Source organism: Anoplopoma fimbria, chromosome 12 (assembly GCF_027596085.1).
Source record: "Anoplopoma fimbria isolate UVic2021 breed Golden Eagle Sablefish chromosome 12, Afim_UVic_2022, whole genome shotgun sequence".
Taxonomy (NCBI): Eukaryota; Metazoa; Chordata; class Actinopteri; order Perciformes; family Anoplopomatidae; genus Anoplopoma; species Anoplopoma fimbria.
The window spans coordinates 11,654,850-11,667,124 of record NC_072460.1 but is presented as its reverse complement, the minus strand read 5'-3'; the positions used below and the strand labels follow the sequence as shown (position 1 = coordinate 11,667,124).

Below are 12,275 nucleotides of genomic sequence, written 5' to 3'. Positions count from 1 at the left end.
AGAACTACATTATAATGTATAATCATGTAAACAAACATGTGCTGGAGCAGTAAAGTGCATTTCACCTATTGCATAAAAGGTTTTGGGTGTCCTTTACATGAGTTTTACCAACATGAAATGCTTCTGTAAATGAACTTTCAACTGGCAAAAGTATTTTACAGTGGTAAAAATAACTATGTACATTTACTCAAGTATTGTACCTAAAAGTTACTGTGAAGAACTATTAAATTAGTTCATTAATTAGTCTCAATTCAATACAGATCACTCAACACAAGTAAACAAGACCACCAGCGAAACAATTGGCCATTTCTATATCAATATTCTTAATGCTCAACATTTGTGCCACCATGGCAGATGATAAGCAAAATCAGACAAAATTACGCAGGTTCACCAGAAACTCCTTCAGTTCAGACTTAGGCGGGGCCTTGACCAGCGACCTGCCTGAGATCTGGCTTAGCTGCAGCCTTCGACTCGCGTCACATGCTCCTCCTCCTGCCAGGAGCAGAACTTTGCTTCGCTGCTCCGCCGTCTCCGCTGAGAGCCAACAACCAGGACCAGGACTGCAAGATGCCTGCTAACAGACCCTGCTGCAGTAAAAAGAGAGATTTTCTGCTCAGAAACAGGACTACTTTTGTACACATGGACCTCCAAAATCAACACAAACTTAAAGTTCCCTGTAGTAGCTTTAAAATGACAATATGCAAGTCTTGGCCTACAAATAAAAGGAGCAAGGAGTACTTTTGATATGATACTTTAAGTACTCTTTTCTAATAATACTTCTTAAGATCAGATAAGATACAACTTTATTTATCCTGACCAGCAGTTGCAGTACAAAGTGGGAAGAGTGCAAATATAAACAGTGAAAAATATAAAAGTCTAACATGTAAAATCTCAGATGCAGAACTTGTGATGGAGTACTTCTACATTGTTGTATTTTAACTATTTCTTAGGTAAATTATCTAAATACTTATTTCTGCTCAACAATGAGACTGGATGATCCTGACTGGTTGTCATGGTTATATAGAAGTTGGAAATGCTGACCCCATGTGACCAAATATGAAACATACAACTAGAGAACAGCTCTGCCTTTTGCTTTATTTCTCTTGTCACTTAATTTACCTCTTTTTGTATTTTATTGAATCATTGTAGAGTTGTTTTTTAACTACTTGCATTGTTAAGTTGCAGCTGCAATTAAGATACGATTGGGGTTGCTGGGTGTTCAGTAATCACTGTTACTTTGAATCAGCTGCTGAATCTGCGTGTGTGTGCGTGTGTGTGTGTGTGTGTGTGTGTGTGTGTGTGTGTGTGTGTGTGTGTGTGTGTGTGTGTGTGTGTGTGTGTTTGTGCAAATCAAGTTAGTTGAAACTTATCCTGTGCCTCATATCAAAAGCTTAACCATTACAGGGATTAGAGTGCCTCACTTACTGTATCAGTGAAACTGTCACAATGGTTGGAGACGGGTGCAACAGGGAAAGAAACCCAATCCCCCCCCTCCCACTACTCACGCCAGTATTTGTTTCCACTGGTGCTTGGCTAAAGCACAATTAAATGTATTTCACTTCAAAAGCTTATAACTTGTTTGACTTCCCTTTTATGTTATTTCAGTTTAAGTCTTATAGTTTAATATTTTGATATATTTTTTGATTGGCATCATTCACTGACGATGTATTTTACGATACAAAGATGTGGCAGTCAAGCTTAAATGGTCTCTCTAATATCTACTGTGATATTAACTCTTTGGTTAGCATTATTTTAAGGTTTAAAGTGTGATTACAGTGTGTTTTTAAAGTGTGCATGCTTAGTTCTTTCCTTGCAATTTAGTGTAACCCAATGTACCATAATATCCCTGCGATTGAGATACTGCCTTTTAATAAGCTTATAACATTTTTGAGGAGATAGTTCTCGACATTTATTTCAAAAGTGTATTGTATTTATTACCTGTTGTTGGGTAACATTTTTCTAGCTATTTCCCACCCAAATGTACGAGAATTTTTATTTTTTTATTTTTATAAATTGAATCTATGCATGAAATGCACTATAACAACTGTAAATAAAACAGAAGCAGCAAGCACGAGGGAAACTTGTTTTAAAGCAGAGGACATTTCCCAGCAGCCTTCAATTATGGCTCAACATCTCACTGACTTTCAGACAGGAAGGAGTTTCCTTCTGGAAAGAACATTAAAAAGAGTCCTCCTGTACTATTTATGGTCACACTGTTAGGGGTCAAATATTTCTGTCCCTGAAATGTGTTTTCCATCGACTCTGTCTGGACTTAAATATGGTTGCTTGGTTTTGTATAAATAATAGTTTTGTGTTTGTGCGTTTGTGTGTGTGTTCAACTGTACTGCCTGCCCGTTTATGCGTGCACTGAAACTGTTACAGTAGTTGGATTTTATTTTACGCTTATAATTTAATCATGTCTTAATGCCTTTTATGTCTTATGTAAAACACTTTGAATTGCCTTGTCGTGAAATGCACTGAACAGGGAAAAACATTCCTTGCCAGGTTAAAGACCTCTTTTTATCACTTATTTCTCTTTAATGTAGAATAGACCCAATTCAACTACTATAATGGTGACATGTTTAAAATTATAAACAGCTGCTGATGTCAACTATTAGGGCCTATATCATTTAACTCTTGCATTCAGCATTCAATTGCTGTATTTCATGTCATCATATAGATTGACAAGTTTATTTGAACAGAAATATATATATATATATAGTCAGTGTTTATTTGTATGGTACTTTTCATACCACCATTTTTAATTCCTCACAAAATATAATATATAAAGGCTATTCTATCTATCATTATATATTGCAATAATAGTAAGTGTATGCTCATCTGACAGATCATAAAATACAGCGATGTAACAAAACAATGGACAGCTGCTTCAGCTGCGCCATGCATTATATTTAATTGACGTCACTTTAAAATGACAACTCAGAAACAAGGATCTGTCATCTGAATTAAATACCTGTTGTCTCAACTCTTTTGTCCTTGCCTCTTCTGCTTGCATCTCTCTTGGGACAGACTAAGACACGAGGAGAGGAGGCTAGGAAAGGATTCAACTTAGCATTTTGAAAAGCACCCCAGGTACTTATTGCCAAATTACAAGCTGCCTGTTCTAATTGGCCTTTTTTCCACAGCAGACATGTTGAAGTGTCACAGTAAGAAAACCACAGGTGTTACTAATGTACATTACCAGGAACCCGAAACTGCTAAATGGAATTCTGCCAGTACCAATCAACTTTAAATACTGTATAAATTCCTAATGTACCTCCTAATGTAATTTCACTTTAGTTTTGAAACTCCCATAAACATTTCAGGTTTTATACTACACCATATTATCTTGTGAAGTCATCATTTGAAGCATTTAATGCTTTTGCCTAAATACAACTATTTTGTCCATCCCCTGTAGCTTGTTGACGTTTTCACAGTGGATTTCTGTTCAATGCACAATATACAATAGTTACTTTGAAATAAACTTTAATAGATACATACAAACAAATCTACAGCAAGGAATACAAATAAAATGGAAGCTGCAATCAAGGAAAACAGAGTGAGGCACAGTGTGTTCACATCCAGCTGAGTGCTGAACAAGGACAACGTCTGCACATTTAAAAATACTAGTAAACAGGTCTATGATATGGCATTTGACAAAATATTGGCAAACTGATCTTTTATTACATTTGTGGAGGACTTTGTAGATTGTCTTTTTCTGTTGTTATGGTGCCTTCAATCTGAAGCTTGTGGATTCAGGCACAACGCCATCTACCTACATAGTGTTTCCCCTTTACATGTCATATAACACAAACATTACATCAATAGTTCTCAGCTTTGTGCCAGTGGGACCCAAGAGTAGCAGGTTTTCATTACAAAGAACCACTTCAGTGGATATTTCATTGGTTAGTTTCTGTTCTCTGGCTGAATATGTGCAAACCAGTGAGATCAGCTGATGGCGAGACTGGTTAAATAAAAAAACACAAATGAAAAAAAACAGCACTCTTGGGCCCCGACCGCATGTGGAGGAAAACTACTGCACTACAAAAGCAGGAGTGACAGAAGATTTTTTTTTTTTTAGAAAATATGTTGTGATTGTATTGAAAAAGATTTCCTGCAGATGCATGCTACAAATAATCACAGTGACATTAACCTTACGTTAATTATTTTGCTGTGGATGTTCCTGTCGGATGCCTTGATGGTAAGCAATGGGGCACACTTCCATAATCGCACAGAAACCTGAGTACAGTGAGAGGTCGGAGCTGCTCTACAGCTGCCTCACAGTGCATTGATCCACACTGCACTACAGACTCACCATGGAATGGTCAGCATCTCCTTCATGTGTTGTGTGAACCTCAATTTTATTAAGTATCTATTTAAAAACCATGATTTCTAAAAACAACTAGGATTTCATGTTATAATAATCAATTTGAGAGGATGTATAGAGGTGTGTGCTGCCACCTAGTGGTCAGATGCGGGAAGTGCATTGTGCACCAATCTGAAAGTCTAATTTCCGTCACACAATTGTGTTTTAGCACAACCAATAACACATCAGTTTAAAAGTCTACGAGATACAAAATTCATAATTATGAAGTCACAGCAGAGATGCCGACCACAAATGCCACATTAGCCTTCAAACTGGAGGAGGTACACCAACATGGTGACCGTCAGGGCATCGTCTGGATCAGCATGTGCATAGTGCTCAGTGATTCCTGATTTTATAAAGTTTGAGAGTACATTTGCAAAGAGTTATTAAAAACAGGATAAGAAACTCAAAAGGTGTCCACCCACTGACACAGAAGCATACTTGTTAAAGGCTGAGTCAGTCCAGGAGGCTTGAGCAATGTTGTCAAACGGGTTCAACCCAAGAGGAATCCCAGAGAAGCATGAGAAGGAGACGAGGGTGCGCCGAGTCTGTTGTTACCGTCGGCGCCGTCATTGGTAAAGCAGGTAGTTCTTGAGAGAGGCCGGCAAGGGCAGTCTATGGATTTCACCCAGACGGTCTCTTCCTAATGCCACCCTCACTGAACGCCTACACAGGTCCATCAGAGAAAGGGGTTCAGCTGGGGGGAGACAAGAGGGAGGGGGGGGAAGAGGAGAAGCAGGTTTTTTGTGTTAGCAACGGCTGAATCTCATGTCAGGAGTGTTTTAATGCCAAGCTGAGCGGCACGGTGTCTAATGTGTCAGACAACAGCTTAAATAAAGTAAACACAGAGGAGTAGTAACCGGCTATAAAACGGGAATTGAACAGTATTATCCTTTATCCTCTATTGCCATGAAAAACACAAGAGTGTTTGTGGGCCTTAATGTAGTTTCTGTGCAAACTAACCAATTAACCATAATATATTCACAAATCATTTACAATAAATGTTGCTCCAGTCAAATTGACGTTCAAAATTTGAGCCGTTTTGTGCTTTGAAGTATAGGATAGAATTGTGAAAACTCTTGATAAATGAAGATGTTGGCTTCATTTCATGCAGCCTCCAGCAGAAGAAGGATATTCGAGGAGGAACTTCACACAGATGTGAAATCCGCAAGTAATCAAGTAAAGAAAGGACCAATATTCCAGGAGGTTGTATTAACACCCCTGGGTGCTGCAGTGGATCTCTCCCTCTTGCTCCGAGTGTGTGTGTACTAGGAGAACCTCAAACTACAGATAATGAAATTCCGCAAATGTCTGTATTGTAGCTCACATAGATTACAAGGTAGGTTAACACATCAGGTAGTATTCTCTATAATAGTGCCTATAATTAAAAAATGACATTGATGTGAATTTTGGTAATCTTCTGATAATAGGGGAAAATATTTTTTGTTTTGTGACTGCTTGTCAGAAAAATGTTAACGTGATGGAAATTTGGTTGGGTATCAAAAGATTACCTATATTTTATGATACAGACTGCATTCAACATCACCATATTAGATCTAGGATTTCCCCTTTTACATCAGACAGTAAGAGCAATGTCCTATAAAATTGAAACAGGCTTTTATGCATATCATTGCATCTGTAATGCTTGTTTTCCACAGGCCTAAACTAGGTCGAGGGATCTGAGCTGAACATAAAAATCGAATGAGCACACAGCACTTGGGACATGAGGGTAGTACTGCATGTTTCGATAAGCACATACGTTTCCTCATTTAAAGCTCATGACCCTTTCAAAGTGGAATAATTAGCATTAGCCAAATAAAATCTCTTTTAAAATTTGTTTTCTCTTTGTACACGATGATTAAGGACCAGTGGATGTTTTTAGGCCAAAAGCACGAACATATATAATAGGAGCGCCACTGCCAAGTTAAAAAACAAAGGCAAAGTTCAGTTAATGAGTTAGAAAGAATAACAAGTTTATACCTCAAAGACTAAATCTAGGGGAGTTCACAGTAAGATATCTTTACACTGTTAACTCCTTACTAAGATCGGGACACAGAAACATCATTCACATAAGAGAAAATGGGATTCATGGATATGTAAAATATACATTTTCTTGTATTCTGGACTAAAAATCAAGAATACAAGTAATGTTATGTTATTACGGGTAGTGCCTTACGTAATAGCTGGAGAAGCCGCAATAGTGATGCAAGTCAGCTCTATGGTAACTGTCTGCAGGAATATGTCCTGCTTAGACAGTACGACAAACCCCCAACTGTCCCGCCTTTGTTTATTGCATTATTAAAAGCTGCCACTGGTTGTGTAAGAGCTGGACACAAGACATCACGGATTGCAAAGCACTGTTGCTGCAGTGAGAAAAGAGTAACAGAATATTTTTGAAACATTTACGGTACTTACGATCAAGTCCATTTATGTACCGGATTCTTATTTCACAGTGTCCCCACACAGCGCTCACCACAGGGTACAGCTTCCTGCCCTTGAGTCCTCTGAATGCCACCCCTAGATAATGTCCATCCACTATGTAACCCAGAGTCCCCTCATCCATGTCCAACACTACTAAAAGGGAGTCTGGTATTATGAAGGTGTCGTCTGGCTCGAGAAAGGCCGGGTAGGTTTTTCCTGGGTGGTTCTTGCCGTCGTGGTAGAGTTTACTCCTGCACAGGTCCCAGCCCCAGGACTCGGCGTTGCTCCCTACCAAAGCTGTGTAGCCCACCGAGTGTAGCGGGGCGTCACTCGTAGCCACTCCCACCACAGCGTGCGTGCCCCTCTGACGCATGGCCCAGCTGATCTCCCACACATGCAGTCCCCTTGTATAGCCAACGCGCCCCCTGATGGCGTCCGTGCTCTGCGCCACAGGGTGCCTGTGAAACACCAGCTTGTTGTCGTCCTTGACGAAGATGTTCAGGGAGCGGTCGTCGTTGTTCCACGAGTGCTGGACCTGAACGTCTACGCCGGCGGGTGGCATGTCCAGCAGCAGATCCAGTCGAGACGGCTTGGTGTGACTCAGGGCCTGTAGCTCCAGCTTCAGGGGGCTGAACGCTGGATCCCGCATATCAATGGTTTTAATGCCACCTGGGACTTTTTGACCCATGCTCCGGATGGTTATGGCAGCTCCCTCTTCCTCCTCCTCCTCCTCCCCCTCCCCCTCCTTGAAGACTTAACGGGGGGAGTAATCAGCCTCAGACCCTCTCATCCACTGTGCTCATGCAACCCAAGCAGCAGGTTTGTGCTTCCTCTCGTCACTAGCTGCAGACAGTGAAGGTCACACCAGGTGTTGTTCAAAGCCTACCTGGAGAGATTATCAGAGATGAAAGCAGATAAGACAAAGTTAATTATTAAGTTATCCTAGTAATTACTTTTTTAACCAGGAAACATTAGATCCAGATCCTACAAAACAATGACAAGGTAAACATAAGCGACATTGCAAGCCAATCCTCATCATGCCCTTTGAATGTGACAAAATGGTACATCTGCTGCAATTACATCATACTGCAGTTATTGGAAATGTTACAGTGCATGTTAATGGTAAATGCACACATTGATTCATCAGTGAACAACAACAACGGATGTTAGCTGCCAGGCTATTAAGCAGCATCAAAAGTGGCTTTATTCTCATATGATGTTTAGTGTATAGAACATAAAGAAGGCAGTGTCTGGCAGTAAAATCTGAGATGTAAACCTAAATACCTAAATTTACACAGATAACATTATCATTACACAACAGGAAGAAAACTTTCATCTGCTGACCATGGAAAAGATGTACTATCAGTGTGACGCATTTTATCACAGCGACCTAAAAGGTCAATCTAAAGTTTTAAGCAGCCAGATTTTATGGACACGTTTCAATACCAGTTGAGTTCACTGTACTGTTGAGCCGACCAAGACCAACAAGTTGTTGCCGCTCAAAAGTAATTAAAAAATGTGCTATTGATTGAAAAGATTATGTATAATGCATTGGACTACAGAGAATAGACTTGCCTTTTTAAATCACAATGTCTGAATGAAAGGCTACAGTTCAACTGTGCCTTAATATGAGCGTATTTACCCAAAGTAAAGACAGCATGCATTATCCAACATTTTGACATAAATCTCTTAAAATGTACTTTCAAGCATGTTTGAATTAATTTGGTTTTTGAGTTTGCTTAGCTTTAACACATTCAATTTGCATGAATAGAATTTCACAAATGTGAACTTGGAGACTACACATGAATAATCCACTAGTATTGACCAATTTAGCCCTTTGTGGCCTCATCTTCAGACAACTGCAGACCTACAAAAAGACCATAAACATGGCAGGGACACATTTTCATTTAAATAGTACATTATCCATAGATCCAGCAGCTGTACAATATCTAGATCCATCAACTAGTACACAATGTCTGATAGAAGAGTAACATGCTACATTGAGCCTTATATTCTCATCACCAGCTTCTACATAGTTTACAAAACAATCATTTCCATTTAGTGTTAAGAGCTGTACATGCCTAACTGGTAAACAAGCATGTTATTGCGTGCTAAGTGACTGATTGAGGATTAGAGTGCACAAACATGAAAAAAAACAACCTGATTTGATTAGTTGTCCTCAATTTTACACATTACTTCTTGGCAAGCTTTTTCTAGTCAATCCTAGAATTTGTGATAACATGACATCTCCAAACAATCTGGAACAGTAATCAAGCAGCTACAACATAAAGCGCTTGCAATTCTGAAGGAGTGGACTACTTAAGACTTTTTTACTCCCTAAAATCGTGTAATTTTATGATATATGTGTATGTGTGTGTGTGTATACAAATATGTACACACACACACACACACGTGTATATAAATATATGAAACACATGTTAAAAAAAATAAATGAAAAATAATAAAATAAGATCAACAGGTTTTATAATTGTCATCTAAAAGTATTGGTTTCTCAAAAGCTAATGGACATGGAAAGCAAACAAAAGCAGATCCCATGCTCTCAATTGGCTGACACGTTACTCAGCTACTATTCCCACAATCTCCAAAAATAGGAGGAAAAAAAAGAGAGAGGGGAAAAAAACTCCAGCCATGTCTTATTATATGGTTGTCTAGTCAGAGTGCAACAGGAAAACCAGTAATAAAAACGTCTGGCTTAAAATAATAATAAACGTTCTATCGTGTTTGAGGGAGACACTGCGGGACCACAGCTCCTTTGGGGCAGGAACAGTTTCAGAAACTGAACAATAAAGGTCTGTTGAATACCTGCTGTGCTTTATTTCACCGTCTCCATGAAATAGACCACAGCTTTGATGGGGCATTTCATGTGGAGCCTGAATCCAACTGTTGAACAACCACTTACAGCTATTTTTTAAATTTGAAAATTTGAAACTTTAACCCATCTGAATGCCAATAAGACTACATCAGGTCAACAGTCGGGCCGTTATTTTAATAGTGACCTGTGACTACTGCTGCTCTTTGGTCTTCATACTTCTGCCAGTGTGTTGCTGCAAGGCTGAAGAGAGCATTGTGTAATGTGGAAAACTGTGCTGCTGGGAAGGCCACTCTAATTGAATTGTAGACAAGAGTTCATTGAGAAGTGCTTTGGCTCTTCTTTTAATGCAAGTAAACAACCATTTAAATGGGTCATGTCTCTACAGTGATTGGAAAACAGGAGGGAAGAAAAAGCGAGCAGCAGGGGGCCAGAATCTGAATGTAAACAATCTGTTTTTCAATGCCTGTCTAACATTCAGAGAGAGTGAAACATGTTCATTTGCAATTTCTTGTACTTTGAGCCAGGAGTGTACCATTCCTCTCCCTATAGCAAAGTCCAACCTTACAGTGCACAAAACACGCTCAACTAAATCAAACTAACAGAACAATAAAAGGGTCTTCCTACGTTTAGCTCGGACTTCAAAACAAACACACCCATTAGTAGTACAATAGGTGGCTTGTGGAGGGATATATTTGGGCTGGGATCCTGGCCTGGTTGGGGTTCCTGGGCCCCTGGTTTGGTTAGCAGCTTATTAAAATGCAGGAGGAAGGGCTCGTAGGATCTGCTAAGCCAAGGAAACACTTGTCTCTATTGTAAGACCCAATTTAGAGCGGGCCCACCTGAACTTAAGCCCCGGCTTGTTTGTTGACCTGCTGAGTATACAAAGCTCACGGTTTACCAAAGACAAAGTCATTCATTGTGCGGATACAAAGCAGTTATGCAGAAAACTGTTGGAGAATATAATACAGAATTTTCTATGTCCTATTAAGAAATGAAAACTATGTTTGAGGAATGAAACGGGCTTAGTTGACATTTCTTTGTTCGGTTATGAACAGGTCATTTTGGAGGGTGTAGTTTATTGTGTATTTCAGTACACTCAGGTGGGTTTTTTTGGTCTAGACTAACTGATTTAAATTGGTTGGAAATGTAAAAATATCCATAAGGATGTACAAAATATAAAAAGAGAATAGTACCAAGAATTACAGCCTCTAAGATTACCATAATGTTGAATCAGCAGCTTAACAGTTTCAACTAAAATGTATCTTAATGGAGGTTACCATGTAAGCCTCTTGCTAAAGGTGGTGTCAGCCCTCAAACACTTCTACCTGAGTGTGAAGGCCTTCTGGAAAACTTAACCCGTAGTAGCTTGTCACGCTAGCTAATGAAGAAGCAGCCTGTACTCAAACATGAGCTCGAGAGGCAGGCAGCCGTGTGCTCCTCGCGCAAGGAACGTCCACGCGCGACTACGAGACAGGAGCAGCGCGTGCATCGAGCGTCACTAGCCGTGGATTTGGAACATGGGTTCTGTTTGACGTTACCTGGAGCTCGAGCGCGTTCGAAACGTTAGTTACACAACAAGCAGCCCGACAGCGTTAGCACCAACAGCCCCACAACACGGCTAACGCTGACGAGCAGCGAGGACGCACCGAGCCGTCCACCGCCCAGAACTGCTCGTTTGGGAGGTGACAACCCGTCACGGCTGTGGTTTTCGATATAAAGTGTGTAAATGTGATGTAAAGAGACGCACAGAAACTGAAACAAGCGCTTCGGCGGCCACCGTACGAGCAGAAAACAGGGAGAGGAGCAGCGGGGGAGAGCGCGGCTAACCTTGTTAAACTGGGGAAACAACAGAGGATGAGACGGGACAGGCTTCAGTGTTTCCCCGAGTTACTCCATCGTAGCGTCCCGTCCCCTTGTAGTCTTACCTTTGACCAATTCAGGCTGCACATGAGCTAGGTGGAGTGATGATGGCTGCTCTGTACCATCTCTCGCGTCACGTGATAAAACGCTCCCAGCTGCTCTCCATTAGGACCGCCCTCTGCCGGCCTGCGACCCGAGGGAAGCCAGCTCCACGTTGGCGCCTCGCTTTATGCGGATGTTGGGTTTGTGTGTGTGTGGCGTTGTCAATGTATTGAAATAAATTAAAAAACACATTTCAATTTACAGTTGACATGTAGCTTTCATTTGCATATTTATATTTTTAACTGAACATACAAATAGAAAATTTCCCTCAAAACCTTTCAACATTTTTTTAATGTTGAAAGGTTTAATTAGCCTTAAACGCATTGTGGCAGCCAGTTGGCTATATTAATAAATGACAATACAAATAATAACAATCATAAAAAACCATTGCACCCCGATTAATGCCATAATTAATACTAATGTGTTGTTGATATACAATCAACTCAGACTGTTAAAAGTGCTCATGTTCAGAAAGTATCAGAAAGTATTAAAATACTAGTTACGTTTATATTCACTTTCTAAATACACACACATATGAAAAAGTTGTCTTCACAGCTTTAACTCAGAGGGAAATTTGTTTTTAAATTAATAATAGCTTTAGGTTGTAGTACTTACTGTACAAAGATAGATAGATAGATAGATAGATAGATAGATAGATAGATAGATAGATAGATAGATAGATAGATAGATTTA

General features: G+C 39.9%; 1 protein-coding gene across 2 annotated transcripts; it reads right to left on the bottom strand.

The window, feature by feature from the left end:
- Nucleotides 1–3,485: 3,485 nt before the first annotated feature.
- Nucleotides 3,486–11,665, bottom strand: spsb1 (splA/ryanodine receptor domain and SOCS box containing 1). 2 transcript variants are annotated; one of them, XM_054609155.1, is made up of 3 exons: nucleotides 11,448–11,665; nucleotides 6,782–7,673; nucleotides 3,486–5,063 (listed from the first exon to the last, which is right to left on the bottom strand). In XM_054609155.1, exons 2-3 carry the CDS (start codon nucleotides 7,473–7,475, stop codon nucleotides 4,936–4,938), a joined length of 822 nt encoding a protein of 273 aa, XP_054465130.1. In that variant the 5' UTR covers nucleotides 7,476–7,673; nucleotides 11,448–11,665; the 3' UTR covers nucleotides 3,486–4,935. The 2 variants fall into 2 exon arrangements, with proteins under 2 accessions (XP_054465130.1, XP_054465131.1); XM_054609156.1 differs by having other exon boundaries at nucleotides 11,546–11,665.
- Nucleotides 11,666–12,275: the final 610 nt, after the last annotated feature.